The sequence below is a fragment of the Rhinolophus sinicus genome, chromosome X (genome assembly GCF_036562045.2).
Source record: "Rhinolophus sinicus isolate RSC01 chromosome X, ASM3656204v1, whole genome shotgun sequence".
NCBI classification, from domain to species: domain Eukaryota; kingdom Metazoa; phylum Chordata; class Mammalia; order Chiroptera; family Rhinolophidae; genus Rhinolophus; species Rhinolophus sinicus.
The window spans coordinates 113,942,197-113,963,263 of NC_133768.1; the positions used below are offsets into that span (position 1 = coordinate 113,942,197).

At 39.0% G+C, this 21,067-nt stretch overlaps 1 protein-coding gene across 6 annotated transcripts in view; it reads right to left on the reverse strand.

Annotated features, from left to right (window-relative positions):
- Positions 1–21,067, reverse strand: part of OPHN1 (oligophrenin 1) — a 304,832-nt gene that overhangs the window by 63,947 nt on the left and 219,818 nt on the right. For all 6 annotated transcript variants that reach the window (XM_019753605.2, XM_019753604.2, XM_019753610.2 and 3 more), the window contains exons 16-18: positions 16,964–17,048; positions 12,192–12,250; positions 10,945–11,050 (exon numbers count right to left, since the gene is read on the reverse strand). In XM_019753605.2, the coding sequence (XP_019609164.2) occupies positions 10,945–11,050; positions 12,192–12,250; positions 16,964–17,048 (250 nt within the window). The remainder of the gene's footprint in view (positions 1–10,944; positions 11,051–12,191; positions 12,251–16,963; positions 17,049–21,067) is intronic.

Here is a 21,067-nt window from a genome sequence, read left to right on the forward strand (position 1 = left end):
AATATTTGATATTAAGTAATTATTCATTTACGTTTAGACATGATAACTGTATTCTGTTTTTCATTTTTTCGATATGCATACTGAAATATCTATGGATGAAATAAATATAATGATGCTTGGGATTTGCTCGAGAATAATATGGGAGGAAGAGAAATAGGTGAGCATACAGATGAAACAAGGCTGGCCATATGTTGACAACTGCTGAAGCGAGGTGATGGGCACAGGAGAGTTCTTAGACTTTTCCTTCTATTTCTGTATATAGTTGAAATCTTTCATAATAAAACATTTTTTAAAGGACAAGATACTAATGGAGGGGGAGATTGTCTGTCACAAAGTGAGCAGTCCCCATCCCTGAAGATGCTGCTCTTAAGGACAGACAGCTTTGGTTTCCTCTACTAGTGCGATATTATATGTAATTTACTTTAAATACCTCAATATGGCCAGTACAATGTCCTGAATTTCATCAATGCCATCAATTGCAAGCACTCCATTATTTCATGTACCACTAAGAAAGAAAAATCATTTCCTTGTCAAATCATCGTGTAATGTTATTGAAGACATTTGAAATAGAAAATAAACTCAACAATGAACATAATTTAACCAAAATGATTACAATGTGAGCAGCTATTACCAAGTGCATGCATGCAGAGATTATGATAATTACATCAAAACCACTGCCTAACAGCAGTGATCTTAAGACACCATTGATTGGAAGATGCATCCAGAATTCAGGTTATAATTTGAAAAAGAAAAGTGCCCTTCAGAATGAGTGAAATTTGATACATGGGCTTATTAGTTTCCATGTATACCCTAGGACAGGTTAGTTATGACTGTAGTATTTTGACAGGAAATACACACTTACATATTCTAGGGAGATTGATTGGTATTTAAAAGACTCTAATCAGGAGCAAGAGGGGCTCCTGTGAGGTTCATCTCCAATCAACACCAATGGCCTTTTAAATTAGCATGACTGATGGTAAAATGATTTCTCACTGCTTAGATATGCCAAGATATACGGATTGAGTAGAAATAGTGTATAGACACTACCAAACTTGCATAGACAGATGAGAAGAATAGAGTAATGGTCAATCTTAAAATCAGTAAGGTGGATCAACCAATATGTATCCTCAGATGTGATGCAGCATAAGACACACAACATCATCTTGTGTTCTAACCAAAAAATAGTTAACTTGAACCCACCTAGTCTTTAAAGATAGCCTCTATTTTAAAAGAAATAAAGGAAATGAGTGAATAAGCTGAAAAATGTGACAATGAAGAAAGTAGACAAAACAAGTAAGACGCTCCAGAACAACTGGTCTAGTCTCATCAACAAGCCAAAGCCATAGAAAAGAGTGACTGTGCTAGATTTAAAAAAAATGAAAAGGATATAAGAAGTAGATATAATGTGTAGCCCTTTACTTTGTACTAGTTTGGATGCACCACCTATAAAGGGCATTTTGGGGTTAACTGGGGAAATGTTAACCTAGTCTTCAAGGGTGGAAATTGCTGAACTGAAAAAAAGTAGGTTGCAGAATACCATAATCTCATCTGGGTAAAAATGCAAATGTGTGTGGGTATGTGTATACATGAACACAAACACTCACAGAAAGATCCAGAAAAAAATGCACTAATATTAATAGTAGTGACATTTAGATGCTGGCCATAGAAAGCTTTCACCATTTTTCTGTATTTTCTATACTCTCTACAATGCATGGTATTGCTTCTGAAATATCTTAAGTGTTATTACAAAAACAAGAAGACTCCGGTAAGCCTAATGGCCCACATGCTTTAGAACGGTTGTCCAGGCCTCCGATTAAACAGGGGTCTTGTATTTGGGGATTATATCACAGGATTTTATTGCCTAATTCAATTGTATTGCTGTAATATTACCTCATCTGCTTCAATTGAACATTTCATGCAAGATACAGTTAGAATATCTAAAAAATATATAACTGGGACTTCACTGAGTTTACACAACAGGTTGTACAACTGGTTTTGTGTCTGCTTGCTGATAAATACCAATATGAGTGGCAGAATTAGACCTCAGGCTTGTTTCCATTGTAATATGCCACTGGTAGTGAGATGGTGGGGGAGGTGACCTGTATTATTCTCCTACCTCTGTTTAATGGAAACTATAGGTACCAACCAAAAAGAACTGCATAATAGGAAACCCCAAATTAGCTGAGGTCAGTTTGTGTCTGCCTGTTATTGGCCTAGAAAATGGGCTGGCAGTGGAAACATATTAGAAAGGAATCAATATAATTATCATATAGATTGTGAAAGCAGCATTGGAAGGCAGGATAATGAAGTGATTTTTTAAAAGAAAATGGATTTTCTTCTCCTGTGTTAATTTCCCTATTGGACTAAGCTTATTTTTTTTATTTGCATTTTCCCTACAACTTTTGATTACAAAGGTTTTCAAACATACAAAAAAATTTAAATAATAGTACTATGAACACTCATACTATCTCTACCTAGACTGAAGAATTAACATTTTACTACATTTGCTTTTTCTCTGTGTATATTTTTTTCTGAACCATTCAAAAGTAAATTGCTTCATACATAGATGAATGTTGTGCTTGCCTCCTCCAACAACCACATCAAAATTACAACTAAATTATAAAACAACCACCCCTTAGAAGCACCTGAAGATGAGCTGAACAGAAGTCCTGTAACTAAGGATATAAAGAAGAAGCCATGTGAAGACTGTAGGAGGGGTGGAGACATGGAACAGGCAGGTCCTGCACCCATGTGCAGCAGTTCAGAATTAGGAGGGATATCTCAGCTGTGGAGGTATCCCCTGAGGAGTGAGGGGTCCCAGCCCGGAGCACCAGTACCAGGAAGAAGAGCCCCCATCACAGCTGCCTGTGAAAATCAGCAGGGATTCCATCCCGGTGAGACAGAAGGGGACTATAGACCAAGGCGTCTTCTAAAAGGGCCCATACACAGACTCACAAACACTTGCCCTAACCTCCCGCAAAAGGACAGCAGCTGGAAAAGCTCCAGGGACATAGGGGGAAGAACTGAATTGTCTGACTTCAGTGCAAGCTGTGGAGGGACAGCTCTCTCCCAGACAGAAGTGCTGGCAGGCACGATTATTCCTTTCCTGAATCTTCCCTCAGCCTAGTTGGTAGGCACAGGTAGGCCCCATATCTGAGTCTCCATCAACCTGGCTAACAACACTTGCCCCACACCCTGGTGATTCCCTGACACCCCACCCCACCCATGCACCCACCCCAACTCTTTCAGCATCTGTTGCTCACAAGCTTCCAGTCTCAGCCCATGCTGGAGACTTTCCTAAAATCTCTCAGAGGTCCACAAAACCCAAACTAGCAGTGGCTGACCTTGGCGTGCCCTGTACCTCTTGCTAAGTGCCCCCCGGCACTAGTGGCATCTGGCCTCACTTCACAGCATACCCTTCCAGTCACCACCAAGTCCAGCACAGCAGCTTCCAACCTCAGATCACTTTGTAGCTCCTACCAGGTGGCCTTGGGCTGGGCACAGGAAGCGGCCTGCACCAGAGCTCCTCCAAAGAGGCCCCAAAAACAACACACCCAGTGGCCAGCTTCAGGCCATACCAGAGCACCACCCAAACACCTCCACAAACGACATACACAACAGGCAGACTGGGAAGCCACCAGAGCCCTGCTAAAGCAAATAGTGCTCCATAGGGTCACTCCCTGCACCACAGCTCCTCCACTGCAGTCACAGCCAGTCCTCACAACCAATCAGCCTTAGGGAGAATCCCTCCTATTGATGTGCAAACAGCAGCGAAGGCTCAACTACAACAGGAGGGCACACACAAACCACACAAGGGACACACCTGGAGCACCTGGCTAAGGTGACCAGGGAGACTGCACCACTGGGCCCCAAAGGACACCTACTACATAAGGCCACCCTGCCAAGACTCATGGATGTAGCAGGTCTATATAATAAATAGAAATAAAAATAGGGAGACAACTAAAATGAGGAAACAAAGAAACATGTCTCAAATGAAAGAACAGGAGAAAACTCCGGAAAAAGAACCAAAATGGAGGCAAGCAATCTACCAGATACAGATATCAAAACACTTGTTACAAGGATGCTCAAGGATTTTAGGGGAAGGGTTGATGAACTCAGTGAGAACTTACACAAAAAGATAGAAATCATAAAAAAGAACCAGTCGGAAATTAAGAATACAATAACTAAAATGAAAAATACATTAGACGGAATCAACATCAAATTAGATGAAGCAGAGAATTGAAACAACACTTTGGAAGACAAGGTAGCAGAAAACACTCAATCAGAACAGCAAAAAGAAAAACAGAATTTTAAAAAATGAGGATAGTTTAAGGGGCCTCCGGGACAACATCAAGCATACCCCAACATTCACATCATAGGGGTATCAGAAGGAGAAGAGAAAGAGTACAGGATTCAAAACCTATTTGAAGAATCAATGATGGAAAACTTCCCTAACCTGCAGAAGGAAAGACACATACAAGTCCAGGAAGTGCAGAGAGTCCCAAACAAGATGAAACCACAGAGGCCCACACCAAGACACATCATAATTAAAATGCCAGAGGTTAAAGACAAAAAGAGAATCATAAAAGCAGCAAGAGAAAAGCAGTTAGCTACCTTACAAGGGAGCTCCCATAAGACTATCACCTGATTTCTCAACAGAAACTTTGCAGGACAGAAAGGATTGTCACAAAATATTCAAAGTGATGAAAAGCCAGGACCTACAACCAAGGTTACTCTACTCAGCAAAGCTGTCATTGAGAATAAAAAGACAGATAAAGAGCTTCCCAGACAAGAAAAAGCTAAAGGAGTTCATCACCACCAAACCAGTATTATAAGAAATGTTAAAGGGACTTATTTAAGAAGAAGAAAAAAATCAAAAATATAAATAAAATGGCAATAACTACATATCTATCAACAATTACTTTAAATGTAAGTGGATCCAATACTCCAATCAAAAGACAAAGGGTGGCTCAATGGATAAGAAAAGAAGACCATTACATATGCTACCTACCAGAAACTCAGTTAAGATCAGAAGACACACAGAATGAAAGTAAAGGGACTGAAAACAACATTTCATGAAAACGGAAATGAAAAAAAAAAATCTGGGGTGGCAATACTTATGCCAGACAAAATATACTTTAAAACAAAGGCTAGAACAAGAGACAAAGAAGGACATTTCATATACAATGTCCAAATTATGGAAGCAACCTAAGTGTCCATCAATAGACAACTGGATAAAGAAGATGTGATTCATATATACAATGGAATATTACTTGTCCATAAAAAAAAAGAATGAATCTTACCATTTTCTACAACATGAATGGACCGAGAGGGTATTATGCTAATTAAAATAAGTCAGACAGAGAAAGACAAATACCATATGATCTCACTTATATGTGGACTCTAAAGAACAGATTGAACGAACAAACAAAACAGACTCAAAGATACAGAGAACTGATGGTTGCCAGATGGGAGGAGGATTGGGGGGCTGGGTGAAAAAGATGAAGGGATTAAGAAGTACAAATTGACAGTTACAAAATTGTCATGGGGATGTAAAGTACAGCATAGGGCATATAGTCAATAATATTGTCATACCTATGCACGGTGCCAGGTGAGTACTAGACTTATCAGGGGGATCATTGCATAAATTATATAAATGTCTAACCACTATGTTGTTCACCTGAAACTAATATAATATTGAATGTCAACTATAATTGAAAGTTTTTTTAAAAAAATTCAGTAAATTTCTTCAACCCTAAATACCTCAGCATGCATCTCCAAAGAACAAGAGTGCTGTCCTACAAAACCACAGTAACATTTTCACATCTAAAAAAATTTACAATTTTACTAACAATTGTCACCCCAATAAATTTAATAAAATAAAATTAAAAAAAAAAATTTACAATAGTTGCATATCTCCCACCCCCCACCCCCCGCCTCCCTTACCCTCTGGCAACCACTAAACTATTGTCTGTGTCTATGAGTTTCTGTTTCTCATTTGTTTGTCTTGTTCTTTTGTTGTTTTTGGTTTATATACCACATATCAGTGAAATCACATGGTTCTCTGCTTTTTCTGTCTGACTTGTTTCGCTCAGCATTACTCTCTCAAGATCCATCCATGTTGTCACAAATGTTCCTATATCATCTTTTCTTACTGCCGAATAGTATTCCGTTGTGTATATATACCACAACTTCTTTATCCATTCATCTATCGAAGGACATTTTGGTTGTTTCCATGTCTTGGCCACCGTAAACAAAGCTGCAATGAACATTGGAGCACATGTGTCTTTATCTCTAAATGTTTTCAAATTTTTTGGGTAGATACCCAGAAGAGGGATTGCTGGGTCATATGGCAATTCTATTCGTAATTCTTTGAAAGGAGAACTGACTCTGGGTGATGAACACACAATGGGATTTATAGATAATGTAATACAGAATTGTACACCTGAAATCTATGTAATTTTACTAACAATTGTCACCCCAATAAATTTAATAAAATAAAATTTAAAAAAAAAATAGTTGCATATCATCTAATACCTAGTCCCTATTCACATTTTTTTCAAATGTCATGCAAATATTTCTTTTATAGTTAGGTTTTTCAAATCTAGAGCCGATCCAAGTTCACACACTACATCAGTTTATGTTTCTTTAATGTCTTAATATGGAACATAACCCCTACCTCTTTTTCAAGGGTGCTGACTTTTTTGAAAGGTCCAAGGCAGTGTCTTATAGAATATCAAATATTCTGTATTTTTCTGTATCCCGCATTTCCTGTCAACTGGAAAAGCTTAATTTGACCCGGTTAAACATTTTTGACAAAACTATTTCAGTTTATGTTGTATACTCTTATTGTATCCTATCCTGAGGCACAGAAGATCAGTTTGTACCATTATTAGCGGTGGTAACTTTTACCAATTAATTAAGGTGGTGTTTGCTTGCCAGATAGCTTCACTATAAAGATACCTTTTTCCTTTGGTAATTAATAAGTAATCTGTGGGTAATACATTCAAAATGTGTGATTATCTTGTTCCTAAACAATCTTTCAACCAATGGTTTTGATCCATGCCTGAAACAGGGCACTGAGGTTGCAAACCAGTAGTTTTTCTAATTCTATCATTCCTCTCATATTTACTAGCTGGCATTCTTCTATAATAAAGAGCTTTCCTGAGTCTACCTACCTCCCATAAATTTCTATTTATTCAAAGTGTTATAATCAAATACAATATTTATTATTTTTGATGTTCGGGCTGCCTGCCCTGGATGTAATCAGTGTCAGCCTTTCCAGCAGGTTCCTGTGTTCTGGTGACATGATCTTACTCATGTTTTAGCTGTTCTGTGCTTACAAAGGTATAACTTTATCCAAGACTCACCTTGTATTTTCCTTATCTAAGACCTGGTATCTGCCATTTCTCTAAGAAGCCTTGGTACTTTTGAGAAGGGAATGTTATTTATAAACCAAGGTCTGGGCATTATGTATATTCACTGCTTTTTGGGGTAGAATCATTTCAAGACTGACTCAGCTTTTGTTTTGGTTTTTAATCATGAGTTCATATTGGCATTCTCAATTCAACTGTACCATTATTGAATTTTTTTTCTTTACATCTTGAATTTTGTATCTTTATCTCTTTTTCTTACATCGTAAATCTTGGCTTTTGATAATTAACATACTAGCTTTATCCTTGTGAGATACATACTAGATACATAAATATGTAAATAAATATATAAAGTAGATTCAAATTATAATGATATGATTAGTAGTAATAAACATACTGGATGATGTTTACAATTTTTTGCACTTCTGTTTTTAGATTATATCTCATTAAGTATGAGTCAGAAGACTGTTGATTAGTTGAAATAACTGTTTTCTCTAAGTATTGATGTTATCAATTTGATAAACACTTAGACTCATTTGCTTTTTGTGTTTAATTTCAGGGTTTATAATGTTGCCCTTTTGATTAAATTTTACCTTTTGGATATGTGATACATGAATATGGCTCAAAAGTCAAATCACAGGAGGTGGACTCGGAGAAATCTAGCTCTCATCTCTATTCACCAGCTGTCCCCTGTAGTTACCATTTTCATTAGTTTGTTTTATAACAGCTTTATTAACATATATTTTACATACCATAAAATTCACCCTTTGAAAGGGTACGATTCAATGCTTTTTAAAAATTCACAGAGTTCTGCAACCATCATCACTATCTAATTCCAGAACATTTTCACAACTCCAAAAAGAAAACCTATTACCATGAGCAGTCACTTCCCATTGCGTCCCATGTCCCCACATCCCAGCCCTAGGCAACCACTAATCTACTTTCTGTCATTATAGATTTGTCTACTCTGGACACTTCACGTAAATGGAGTCATATAATCTGTGGCTTCTTTGTCTGGCTTTTTTCACTTAACATAATGTTTTCAAGGTTTATCCATGTATCACTTCTTTGTTCCTTTTGATGGCTGAATAATGTTCCACTGTATGTTTATATCGCATTTTATTTTTCCATTCATCAGCTGACAGTCATTTGGTTGTTTCTACTTTTGGGCAAGTATGAATAACACTGCTATGAATATTTGTGTACAAGTTTTTGGGTGGACATATACTTTCATTTATCTTAGGTACATGCCTAGGTGTAGAATTGCTGGGTCATGTAGTAACTCTATGTTTAATGTTTTGAGTCATTAGTTTTTATCTTACGGTGCTTCATTTGACAAAAGAAAATATGTGTTTATATTCTCATGTATTCTTATTTCTCTCTTTTTTGTTACAAAAAAATGTAGCATATTAAATATCCTGTTTTACACCTTGGGTTTTTGTTGTCTGTTTTACATGCCGGAAATCTGTAATGCATTCTTGAAATCACTACCAGGACAAAGATCATAGATAATTTCCATCCTTTTTTATGACTGTATAATATCACAGTTTGAGTAGATCATTATGTACTCAACTAGTTCCCTATTGCTGAACAGCTGTGTTGTTTCCAATCTTTCACTATTAAAACTTATGCGACAATGATGAAGCTTGTGCACATGTGCTTTTGTATTTGGAGTTGTGTCTTCAAAGTGGATGCCCAAAAGTGTGTTTGCTGAAGGGTAACTGCATATGCATATTTGTTAGAGACTGCCAAATTCCCCTCCTTAGGTCTGTATTGCATCCACTCCAGCAGTCTATCAGAGTACCTGTTGCCCCAAATTTCATCAGCAGACAATGAAGTCAAGCCTTAGGATTTGCCAATCAATGGTACCTTGATTTACTTTTAATTTGCACTTTTCTTATTGTGAGTGAACTTGGGCTGTTTTTCATATATTTAAGAGTATTTGTCTTTCTATTTCTGTGCCCTGTATGTTTGTGTTGCCTCTTGCTCCTTTTGTTCTGGGGATTGGGTGGACCAAGATTCTCGAACGAAGGCAGGTGGACAACCTTGGGTGGATGGAGGCAGGTGTTACTCACCCACCACTAACAGGAGAATCATCACCCAAGTACTTGGCTCCTGTCACACACTGAGACTCTTCGAGAGTCAGAGCCAGAAGAACCCTTACGAGGTTAGCTAGTCCAGTCCCCTCAGATTACAGATAAACAAATTGAGGTCCAGAGATGAGGTGGGACTTTCTTAAGGTCACAGAGCAAATTAGTGATATAGCTGAACAGTAAACCCAAAGTCTGTTTGCCCCAGGGCAACTGCATCTTCAAATTAACATGCAAATGTGTGGATTTTTGTTTTTACTGAGATTATCAAACAACTCTTTGAAAAGAAAACGGCTCTTAATGTTCTCTGCTAGCCCAAGCTGCAAACATTGGTGATAAATATAAAAGCCACCCTCTTGTTAATTCTGCCTATTTATGTACATTAATGTCTATAATACTCATTTGCTATAAGAAGTGTTTAAAAAAACAAAACAGAAAAACAACTTAGAATGTCACAGCCAGATCAGATCTCAGAAGTATCTCATTATATCACAGGGAACTCAAGATCCAGAGATGCAGAGTGACCAGGATTTATCACAGGTGGGAGGCCATGAGGGCCATTTAGCCCAGAGCCTCACCTTCACTAAGGGCCCGAATTTTGGGTGTTTGAGATCCTCTCCAAATGAGTTTAAAATATATCAACAGCACATTTTTGGAGAGTGCTGATAGCTTTATTTTGTTAAATACAAACACGTAAAATGCATAATGACTTTTCAAACCTTGTTCTCTCATTTCTTCACTTTTTAATGTACTTGGAGTGGCCTTAAGAGTGACCTGTCCGTGGTCATCAAGAAAGCTAGTAGCACAAGTAGAACCTGAATCCAGAGAGCTTTCGGCGGCACAGTACTGCTTCCTTAGAGGCAGCAGGGGGCTGTTTGTGAGTCAAGTAAGTTCATCTTTATTCACAATATTGACCCTCTGGCCAGGGAGCACCACCGTGGGACACACATGCTCCTCACAACCACCCCTCTTGGAGCCCATCACCAGGCCGACTCTGGCATGCTGCTGTCTGTTCCGACCTGCCACACCCAAGCTAGAAGTTGACCATAATCTTAACAATAACTCCCATCTCCTGAGAACCCCCTATGTGTCATGCAGTTTACCCGTGTTCATTGCAGTCCACACAACAGTTCTGTGTGGTAGGCAATACTATCCTCATTTTACAGATGATCAAACAGAGGCTAAGAGGAGTTTGCCTAAGATTATATAGCTAAATAAGTGGTAGAGTTGGGATTCAAAACCAGAGTCATCTGACAGCAAAGCCTGTGTTCAGAGCACTCTACCTGATGTTACCCCTCAACTCCTCAAATGAGATACCTGATGACCCTTGGAGGATATATACAAGGGTCCAGGTAACATCATGTTCCTCGCAGAGCACTCAGGATGAAGCAGCTGAGGGCTGGGGCTTAATGAGGCACAGTGCTACCTTGTGGGCCAGTCCTCTAATAGGAACTCTTCCTGAAACCCCAGAAGTTACTTACTTGACCAAGTGTCTTATAAGAAGTTCCAGCATCTCTCGGTTCTTTTCCGGTAGCTTATATACCAAGGAGTGAATGGCTCCCAGCCGGTAATCCAGGTTGTCCGACTCTGAGAGAAAACAGAGAGACGTTTGCCTTCTGGGCATTTGGGTCAAGCAAACCCTCATACGCATGTGCATGCACACACGCAAAGGGAGACAATCAAAGACACCAAGGGTGTTAGAGAGATACAAAGAGACAGAGTGATAAATGGGCACAGAGACATGGTGGCAAAATGAGACCAAGTAAAAAAGACACTGCGACAAACAGAGAGAAAGATGGGAGAACCAAAGGCAAAAAGAGAGATAAAAACAAGGAAGTAGGCCTGGAAAGATGAAGAAAATAGAAGAGAAGAGACGAGACGAGACGAGACGAGACGAAACGAGACGAGACGAGAAGACTGTCTCCGAGGAAGTCAGAATTCTGGGTAAAGCAATTTGCTCCTAAAGTTCCCCATGTAAATTTCCAGCTGGAAACCCTTGCCCACCCACCATCCTTGTAGTACCAGGAGGTACGCTTCTGCCTGTGGCTTCCTGTGAAAATCACTGAGATGGCTCAGAGTAAAAAATCCAAGGTATCTTGCCTCATTGAAGATTCACTATGAGGGCAAGTCCCCTGATTCTTTTTCCTGCCCCCTGCATAGGGCATGAAGCAGAAGACAGGTCATGTTGAGGTAGGCAGGAAGACTCATATAGTACTTCCTGGGCCCAAACTTTTCAGGCTCTTCCAGCTGTCAACTTTTGCGGTGATTCTATATGCCTATTTCCCATGCACCTCTCCACCCCTGCCTGCAGTTTCATAACCTAGAAAATGTGCTGCTAACACTAAAAGAGGAGGAGGAGTGATTCACAACACAATTGAAAAGCACTTGAAAAGGCAAAATGCTGGGAAAAAGCTGAAACAGCAACTGTAATGGAAGCACTGTGCTGTCCCCTGCTAGTGTGAGCCTATACTCTTGTTCTGTTCGAAGGGGACAATTGATCAACAAAGTCCTCACCTGCCACATCCCTCACGTTAGCCAGTTTTCTCCAAGCCACTCAACTAACATTGATGTATGAAAAACAAAATATTTGGTAGTGGACAAACTCTGTGTGTGTGTGTGTGTTTTTTCCCCCCCTCAATTAGTTCCCCTGGAGCAGTTTTCTAGACTTATTGCTGTAAACATTATCAGTAAGCCAGACAACAAAGTGACTAGCAACAGAAATACTTACTGGCAGCAGAGACCAGCTCTTTGTGTAGTCTATAGGTCATGACAGGTTCAGAAAGATTCCTGAAATAAATGAAGATGGTAAGTTCCTTTGGGAAGGGGGTAGCCAGGCCTCACATTCTCAGTTCTGTGGGCTGCAAGGCTGAAGCTTTTGAGCCCCACAGCTTAGTGTGATTACATACATTTCTCTCTTCACCAGAAACTTTGTCAGAGGAATCCTATTTGCTAGTCATTCAACAGAAGTCCTGCAAGAGTGTGGGCCGAGACCTTGATCAAGGTCTCCAATTCATTCGCCCAGATGAAAAGAAGCACAAACCAATCCTGCCAATTTCCAAGTGGGCCCACATTGAATGCTAATATGAGTTCCTTGCAGTCTGACGGTTCCTGAGTTTCTAGAATGCTTTCACATCTACCCTTCCATTTGATCCTTCCAGCCATCCTGTGAGGCGTACCAGTTATTCAAATCCCCATTTAACAGAGGAGGAAACTGAGGCTCAAATAGGTTTATTTAGTCAAAAAATATTGATTGAGCACCTATTTGTGTCTGGCATTGTGCTGAGTACTGGGGATCCAGAGGTAAATATGACATAGTCCAAACCTCCAAGGAGTGAGGAGAGCGCCATATACAAAATTTGCAATGCAATTGGATAAGCATGATAATAAAATAAAGGAAGGTGGTGGGTAGCTCAGAAGAAGGAAGTAATGTAATAATAATAATAATAATAATAATAATAATAGCAAACTCTTCCTCGTTCTAAGTGATTTACATACATTTACTCATTTATTCCTCATGACAACCCAAGAAAGTAGATATTGCTATTATCTTCATTTTATAGATGAGGAAACTGAGGTTCAGAGAAGTTAAATAATTCACTCAAGACCACACAGCTAGTAAATACAAAACTAGGCAGCCTGTCTCGAGTCCATGCTCTTAACCACTATGCTGTACTGCTTGTCACTATTACTACTGTAGTAATCCAGGCAAGAGATAATAAAGGCCTAAACAGAAATGGTGACATTAGGGATAGAAGGAAAAGGTGAGGAGATTTATTTGAAAGACATTAAAGACAGAACTCCTTCAATGATTGGGTATGTTGGTGAGAGAGAGAGCAACCTGGTTTGGGTGAGTGGACAGAACAGAAATTGATTCAGAGGAAAGAAGAGATGCTAAGTCAGAGGGGCCTCTGGGATAGCCAAAGGGAGATGTCCGTTAGGAAGATGGATGGAGTGACTTTCTAGATCTGAGAAGTAGATATGGAAATCCTGGACCTGGGAAGGTGGTGAAAACCAGGAGAACAGGTAACACTGCTCAAAGAGAGAGAGCAAATTGGCAGCCAACGCTTACTTGAGGCCTTCCAACAATTCTCATTTGTCCAGAATAGCAAATAAACAAGAAATGGATTGAATCAGTCATCAGAACATGAAAGATTGAGATATTTCACCAAAAAAATCCATACTTTCTATCTCTATTGAGAAACTGAAAGATCTGGCTCCACTAGGCCTGTAGGATTATCTGTGGAAGAAAAGGTTATTGCTGTTTATATATAAACAAAGGGATTGCTATGCAAATAAAGGTTCCCTGCCATATGTTTAATATGAACGTAGTCTATTCCACACTCATTTTCATGTCCTGGCCCCTGTGAATATTTCATCTTCCTAACTCTCCAGTGTAGTAAAAAGAGAGGAGAACCCTGGGAAATAGTAGGTAGAAGGTCACTAAAGGGTATTGCTAAAAATGGCCAGAGGTGGGAGAAAATCCAAAAGCAAGTGACAAGAGAATCCAAACGAGGAGACCGTTTCAAAACGGGCTTTTAACAGCTTCGAATGCTACAAAGAGGTCAAGTAAGGTAGGCTGAGATCGTCCACTGTGTTTAGCATTGACAGAGTCACTGGTGACCTTGCCATGGGCAGCTTCAGTGCAGCAGAGAGGGTGGGAGTCTGACTGCAGTGGGTTAAACAGCAAACTGGGAGGTACCCACAGGGAGGATGTATTACTTCATATCCTGGAGTTTAGTTGGGAAGGGGGTGAAGTACCTCTTCCATTAGGCAATCTGGTCTAAGCTCCTGCCTCCAGCTATCATCTACTTTGTCAGTGATTCTCATTTTTTTAGCTCAAGCTCAGAACTCTTTGCTGAGCTCCATTCCTATATATTTATTTCCCATATAGCCAATTACCTGCTTAACATCTTGCCCTGACTTCTTCAAAGACACCCAAATGTGACACAGGCAAAACCTAACTTGTCACCTCCCTCAAATCTAGTATATTTCTTGTGTTTCCCAAATCAGTAAATGTATGACCATCATTTGGTTGTATGGGCCAGAAACGAGGAAGTCATTCTGTTGTCTCCTGTCCCCCATCCTCATATCCAATTTTACTCCCTAAATTTCTCAACTATGCTTATTTCGACGGATCTCCACTGCGCTTCCCTGGTCCAAGGATGGCAGCAATAGCCTGCTGTTTGGTTCCCATCTCTCCCTATTTGTCTCCCTCTGATCTGATCTCTATTTTTTTTTCCAAAATACAAATTTCATCATGCAACCTCCTGCTTAAAAATCTTTCAATATATTCCCATTCCTCTTCAGATAAATCCAGAGCACAATTCTTGCAATGTCCTCTAAGGCCTTGCATGAGCTGGTCCCTACATGTCTCTCCCTCCCTCTCTGTACTCAATACTCTACCCATACTGGTACATGTGCTTTCCAGAAGGGGTTTTCTTCCTCTTGCTTCAGGCCTTTGTATATTCAGTTCTGTCTGGAACAGCCTCCCCCCAGCTGACTTCAAGTTCAAATTCAAACCTCAGTTTAAACAAACAACGAGAATAAGTCAGGTATTCCCATTATTTGCCTTCACAGTACGTTGTATCTTCCCTTCAAAGCACATATTACAGCTTGTTGTATTTGTATCATTATTTCTATTTTGTCTGCCTCCCTCACTGGTCTATGGCCTTTTTACAGGCAGTGACCATATCTACTCACAGCTGTATGCCTACTGCCTAGCACCATGCTACACTTAGAGTAGGCACTTGGGAAATGTTTCCTGAATGATTTAGTTAAATGGTGCATTGAATGAATGAAAGAAGGCACAGGGTCAAGGAGATATGTACTATGGAAGTATATTATATGCTGAGAAGAAAGAGCCAGTTGGACGAGAGAGATTAAAGACACAGGACAGAGAAAAGATGTTTTTAGAGTACTTTTCTGGAAATGGTGGTGATAAAGGGTGTTAGGTACCTAGAATACAGAAGGAGGATGCCCACCCTGAAAATACTGCTATCTTTGAGAAGTCTAAAGGGTGTTGATTGGCTAGTGCACATTAAGGCTCATGGATAAGAGACTTAAGGACTAATATTTCTTAATGGGGCGGGGGCTGTCCACTCGCACTTTCAGGCTCGACCTTCCTGTCTTTCAAAAGAGCCACAGTGTTGATTATGGGAAGAGCTGGGAAAGATGTGAGATATGAGTAGGGACTTAAGTTACATAAATCTTTGAAAAAAACGGACTCCTCTGAAGGAAACTGGAGACAGAACCATTTACTCTCATTATTCTCATCACAAGTCCTGAAAGTATGCATAGCAGATTGTGCTCTGTCTTTACCAAATTACCCAAGCAACTTCGAAAAGGCCACAGTCCCCGGGGGTAAGGAATATGGAAAGAAGATGCTCCAATAAGTGGCCTTATAAGTCAGAGATACTTAGGTTCAAATCATATGAGCTGTGACCATGGATGTTACTTATGAGGGGAGAGCGTGCACTTCAATTTTCTCATCTGGAAAATGAGCAACAGTACCACCTATTTTACAGAGTTATTGTGAGGAAAAAACAATGATATTGGCACTGCGAGCAACTAGTACCCTGCCTACCACAGACTTAAACCCTCCAACAACAGTACCTTTCTTATTTGGCAGATGTTGGAGAAATACTCCTGGAAACAGCATTCATGTTTACATAAGGATCTAGGATGAGGCTACAGCAGAAGGTTATTTAACCGCAATATCTGGACCCAATCTATATTAGATTAATATTTCCCAGAGCTTAAATATCTTAATGCCTAAAAAGTACAATAATTGAAAAGAAGACATTTTAGTACATGACGTATGGCGTATACAAGGGACATAAAGAGTGGTAAGAAATGAGTGAGTTTAAAATGTATGTATGTAACAAATATTTTACAATATAAATTTATGCCAATAAACTGAATAACATATTCATCATCATTGTGTCTCCCCAAATTTTGCTGGTATTTTTTTCCTACTGCTGCCACTTCATTTAGTTCCAATATTTTCTATGGTTCTTTTCTTGATTTTTTCCCATTATATCAATTAAAGCATGAGAAGTAAAACATCACACACACAAATGCACACATTATGATTGTGCAAATGAAATTTAACGTTTCAAAAGATGCTAACAACCTTGAACTGTCACAACTCCTGATTTTACAAGTGAGCCCATCGTGACATCACTATCTCTGCACAATGGCAAAACTTCAAGTATTTTAAGGGCATAATTTTTAAAATCATCTCCCCCCACAAAAGAAAAGCATTTTTTTAATAACCATTCTGTTATTTTGATGCTTTCCTTGCTTAAATTCCCCGATTTAAAAAAAATGTTGTCTAATGCACATTCTTCTTTGACAGAAACCCTTTCCAATCTTCTTTTTTCTTTAGCAATCCAATCCAATCTCCTGAAACTGGGACCACATCAACTCCAAACTCCAATTTCCATCCCGACAAATTTCATCAGCTATGGAAAGCACAGTCCCAAATCATATCAGGCATACCTGAGGTAGAATTTCAAAGAGCTGGTGATTGTCTTAATGTCCCAGTCACTATTATGAAAATCAACATCTCCTGGGCATTTAGGATCTATATGAGAAAAGAAAACAAGAAAAAAAGTTAACGTCCCAAAAGATTTTATTCTGCATCCCTTTAAAATAAATATAAAGTGCATTAATTAAAACAGAGTTACTCTAACCAGTTTTTAAGAGATGAAAGCTTTATAACAAAAATGTCTTTGACGTCTCAAAAATTCCCGTGTTTATTTCAGTTGGGATGTCAAGAGCTTGGAAAGCATCTCTTCCATTCATACAATAAGAAAAAAAGGGGACCAAACAGAAAATGAATTCCTCTTAGATCAATCAGAGGACTGGGGTCACACGAAGGCATGAAGGGCAAACCACTGTCCCCAAAACTGAAGAGATAGACAGGCAGATACAGAAAAATCTCATCTGTAACAGACGATTGCGAGAGGCTCAATGTGGACACGTTTGAGAGTGGAAAGTTCTAAGGGGGCCCAGTCTTAGAGATGACCCCACACTTTTGTGAGTTTTCCCTCCAGGAGTCTTATCAGGTTCTCACAGTGAAGATCTGAGAAAAATGCTCTCATGTTTCCATGCTTCAGAGAGGAGGAGAGAAAAAGTAGCCTTTCAAAAAACACGCACAGAGCATTTCATTCTTCTTAACAAGGTCTACCCTCAAGAAAAACTATTTTATCAGACCCTAATGTACTGGGGTTTTACCAGCACTTAACTGATGTAGGAAAAGGGAAATTTCCAACTACAGGCCAGCTTGCCTTCTTTTCTCTTCTAAGTGGAAAACTGAAACAAAACTGAGAAGCACTTGTGAAGATCATGGGCCAGAGGCATAGGCTGACTAAAAGACTAAGACATAATTATAGGATTGTAGAATGCTACCCCTCTCCTTACATCTTACAATACCTGCATAGTAACAGGGAGCTATGACTAAAATAATATGCTTATCTGACAAAATTTAAGAAGTCTCTAGGGAAAACCAGACAACAGGGGAAATAAAAATGAGGACACAGAAATAAGTTTGGCCTCTCACACCTCCAAATACAGCAGACAATAAACACAGGCTAAACTCTAGCCAGATAAAGAAAACCTCACAGTAAAGGTCTATTTACCTCAGTTCCTTTTACCCATTACATCATGTCCGGCTTGCAATAAAAACTTACAAGAGATACTAAAAAACCAAAAAACCCATTTGAAGAGAGACACAGCATCATAATCAGACTCAGATATGGCAGAGATGTTGGAAACAGACTAGGAATTTAAAACAACTATGATTTATATGCCATCGACTGTAGTGGATAACGTGGACAACATAAAAGAGGAGATGGATAATGTAAGTAGAGAGATAGAAGCTATAAGAGAAAGTCAAAAGGAAATTCTAGAATCAAAAACACCATAACAAAAAGGAAGAATTCCTGTGATGTGCTCATCAGTGGACTAGACACAGCTGAGAAAACAGTCAGTGAGCTTGAAGAAATGTCAATAGAAACTTCTAAAACTGAAATGCAAAGAGAAAAAAGAATGAAAAAGACAGAACAGAATGTCCAAGAAAAGTGGGTAAATAACAAAAGGTATGACATCCATACAAGTGATGAGAACATCAGAAGGCGAAGAAACAGAAAAGGGAACAGCAGAAATATGTGAAGGAATAATGAGTGACAATTTCCCAAAACTAATGATAAACACCAAGCCACAGATCCAGGAAACTCAGAAAACACCAAGGAAGATACATACCCTCGCCCCCCACCCCCCAAAAAAAATGTCATATTCAAACTAAAAATCAAAGATAAAGAAAAAATCTGGATAGAAGCTGGAAGGAAAACAAACACCTTGCTACAGGAGGACCAAGGAGAAAAATTACATCACGCTTCCCTTTAGAAACTACACAAGCAAGAAGAGAATGAAGTTTCCAAAGTGTTAAAAGACCAATCTAAATCCTGTACTCAGAGAAATTACCTTTCAAAAGTGAAGGATAACTGGGTCATATTTCCTAAATCATTCCATGAGGCCAGCATTACTCTAATACTAAAGCCATACAAAGACATTACAATAAAGGAAAAATACAGAAGGAATATCTCTCATAAACACAAAAATCCAGAACAAAATATTAGCAAATAGAATACAACACTGTATAAATCCCACGAAAAAATGGGATTTATTGCAAATATGCAAGGCTGATTAAATTTTCAAAAATCAATGGTTATTCATCACATCAACAGACTAAAAAAAACACCATCTGATTATATAAGTAACTGCAGAAAAAGTATTTGACAAATCTATTATCATGCACAATAAAAACTCTCAGTAAACTAGGGACACAGGAAAACTTCCTCAGCTTGATAAAGAGCATCTACAAAAAACATACAACTGACATTATATTTAACAGTGAAAGACAGGAGCAAAGTGAAGATGTCCTCTCTCGCCATTCCTATTCAACATCACAGTGGAAATCCAAGTTAATAAGAAAATGAAGTAGAAGATAAATAGATTGAATGAAAACTGCCTTTGTTTACAGATATAATGACTGTCTATGTAGAGCATGATAATCAACAATGACAACGAAAACCCTGTAACTAGCTAATAGCAAGGTCACAGGATACAACAAAAGTCAATTGCTTTTGTACATCCCAGCAATGAACGATTGAAATACAAAGTTTAAAATATTGGAAGATTTGCATTAGCACCCCCCAAAAAAGAAATACTTAGGTATAAACTTATCAAAATAGGTACAAGATCTATATCAAGAAGACTACAGAACCCTAATAAAATAAATCTTGGATCTAAACAGAGAGCTAGTCCATATACACAGACAGAAGACACAGTATGTCAGTTCCTGCCAACTTGATCTATATATTCCAACTTGATCTACCAGGGTGCCAAAAAAAGTCGTATTATACAAGTGGACACATTGGTCAACGTTGCTCAAGCAGTAGTTCACTGTAACCAGAAGTGTCTGGACGCTGATGGGAACCACTTTGAGCACCTCTTGTAATTGCAGAAGTCACACGTGACTTGTATTCATCTTTTGTTATTGGTGTATGTTTACTATTACAATTTTAATACAGTTTTCCTTTCTTAAAATTTGTATACATTTTGTTGGCACCCTCTGTATAGGTAGGGGTAGCCACACCACCATAGCTCTTATGCTCCACATGCTGGTAGAGAAGGCACCATGATGGTGCCCCAATGTTTACTGCCTGTGCCCTCCAGAGAGGCAGCCACTTGGGTCTGTGCCCGTGCTTCTCTAGTGCACCTGTATAAACCTTCCTCCCAGGAGAGTGTCTGGCATGTCATAGGCAGGCTCTATCTTTTCCAATGGGGAAAGGCACAGGACTCCTGGCTACAAGAATCAACATTTCAGTTTCTGCAGTGAGAATGATATCCTCCTATAGAAACTAGACATTGGTATACTCCGAAGCATACTGCAGCCTTATTTGTGTAAAATCTTGGCCCTGTTCAAGGCCTCTTTCATTCTCAGTGGAAGTAGAGTGGCCATCAGTTTAGCCATATGTGTGTCTGATTTAAGGCTCCTTCATTTCTTAAGAAACCATCTAGCCCAATTTCACCTCACTTGATTGGAGAGCTTATGGGTCTGCATGTAACTGACAAAATGATGATTTCTGCATTCCAGTTCTCAGGGAATGCCAACTCCAGCTTTCTATTGCCTAATTCTTATACACATCTTCGTGACAAGACAGTATTTATACAGGATTATCTGGAGAACATGCAGTCCATCTGTTCATCTAGGTTGGTGATTGAACTGTTCTTTTCCATTCAGACACAATGCCTTCTGAATCTGTGCTGCACCTCCGAAGTGATCTTTGGAGTCATTTTTTTTTCCTCTTTTACCCATTTGGACCTGAAGGTTTTAGGCAAGTATAATACAAATTCAAATGTGACTCCCGTTTGTCTATAATGCAATAATAGATAAAACAAACTGAAAAGTTATTAAGGCTAGGAAAAGTCAATGTAGTTCAAAAGAAGAAAAACACTCTGAACAATCAAAATACAGGCATTCCTCTAAAAAAAAAAAAAAAGCCATTTACTGTGAGAAAGGTTTTAAAACTCTGCTGG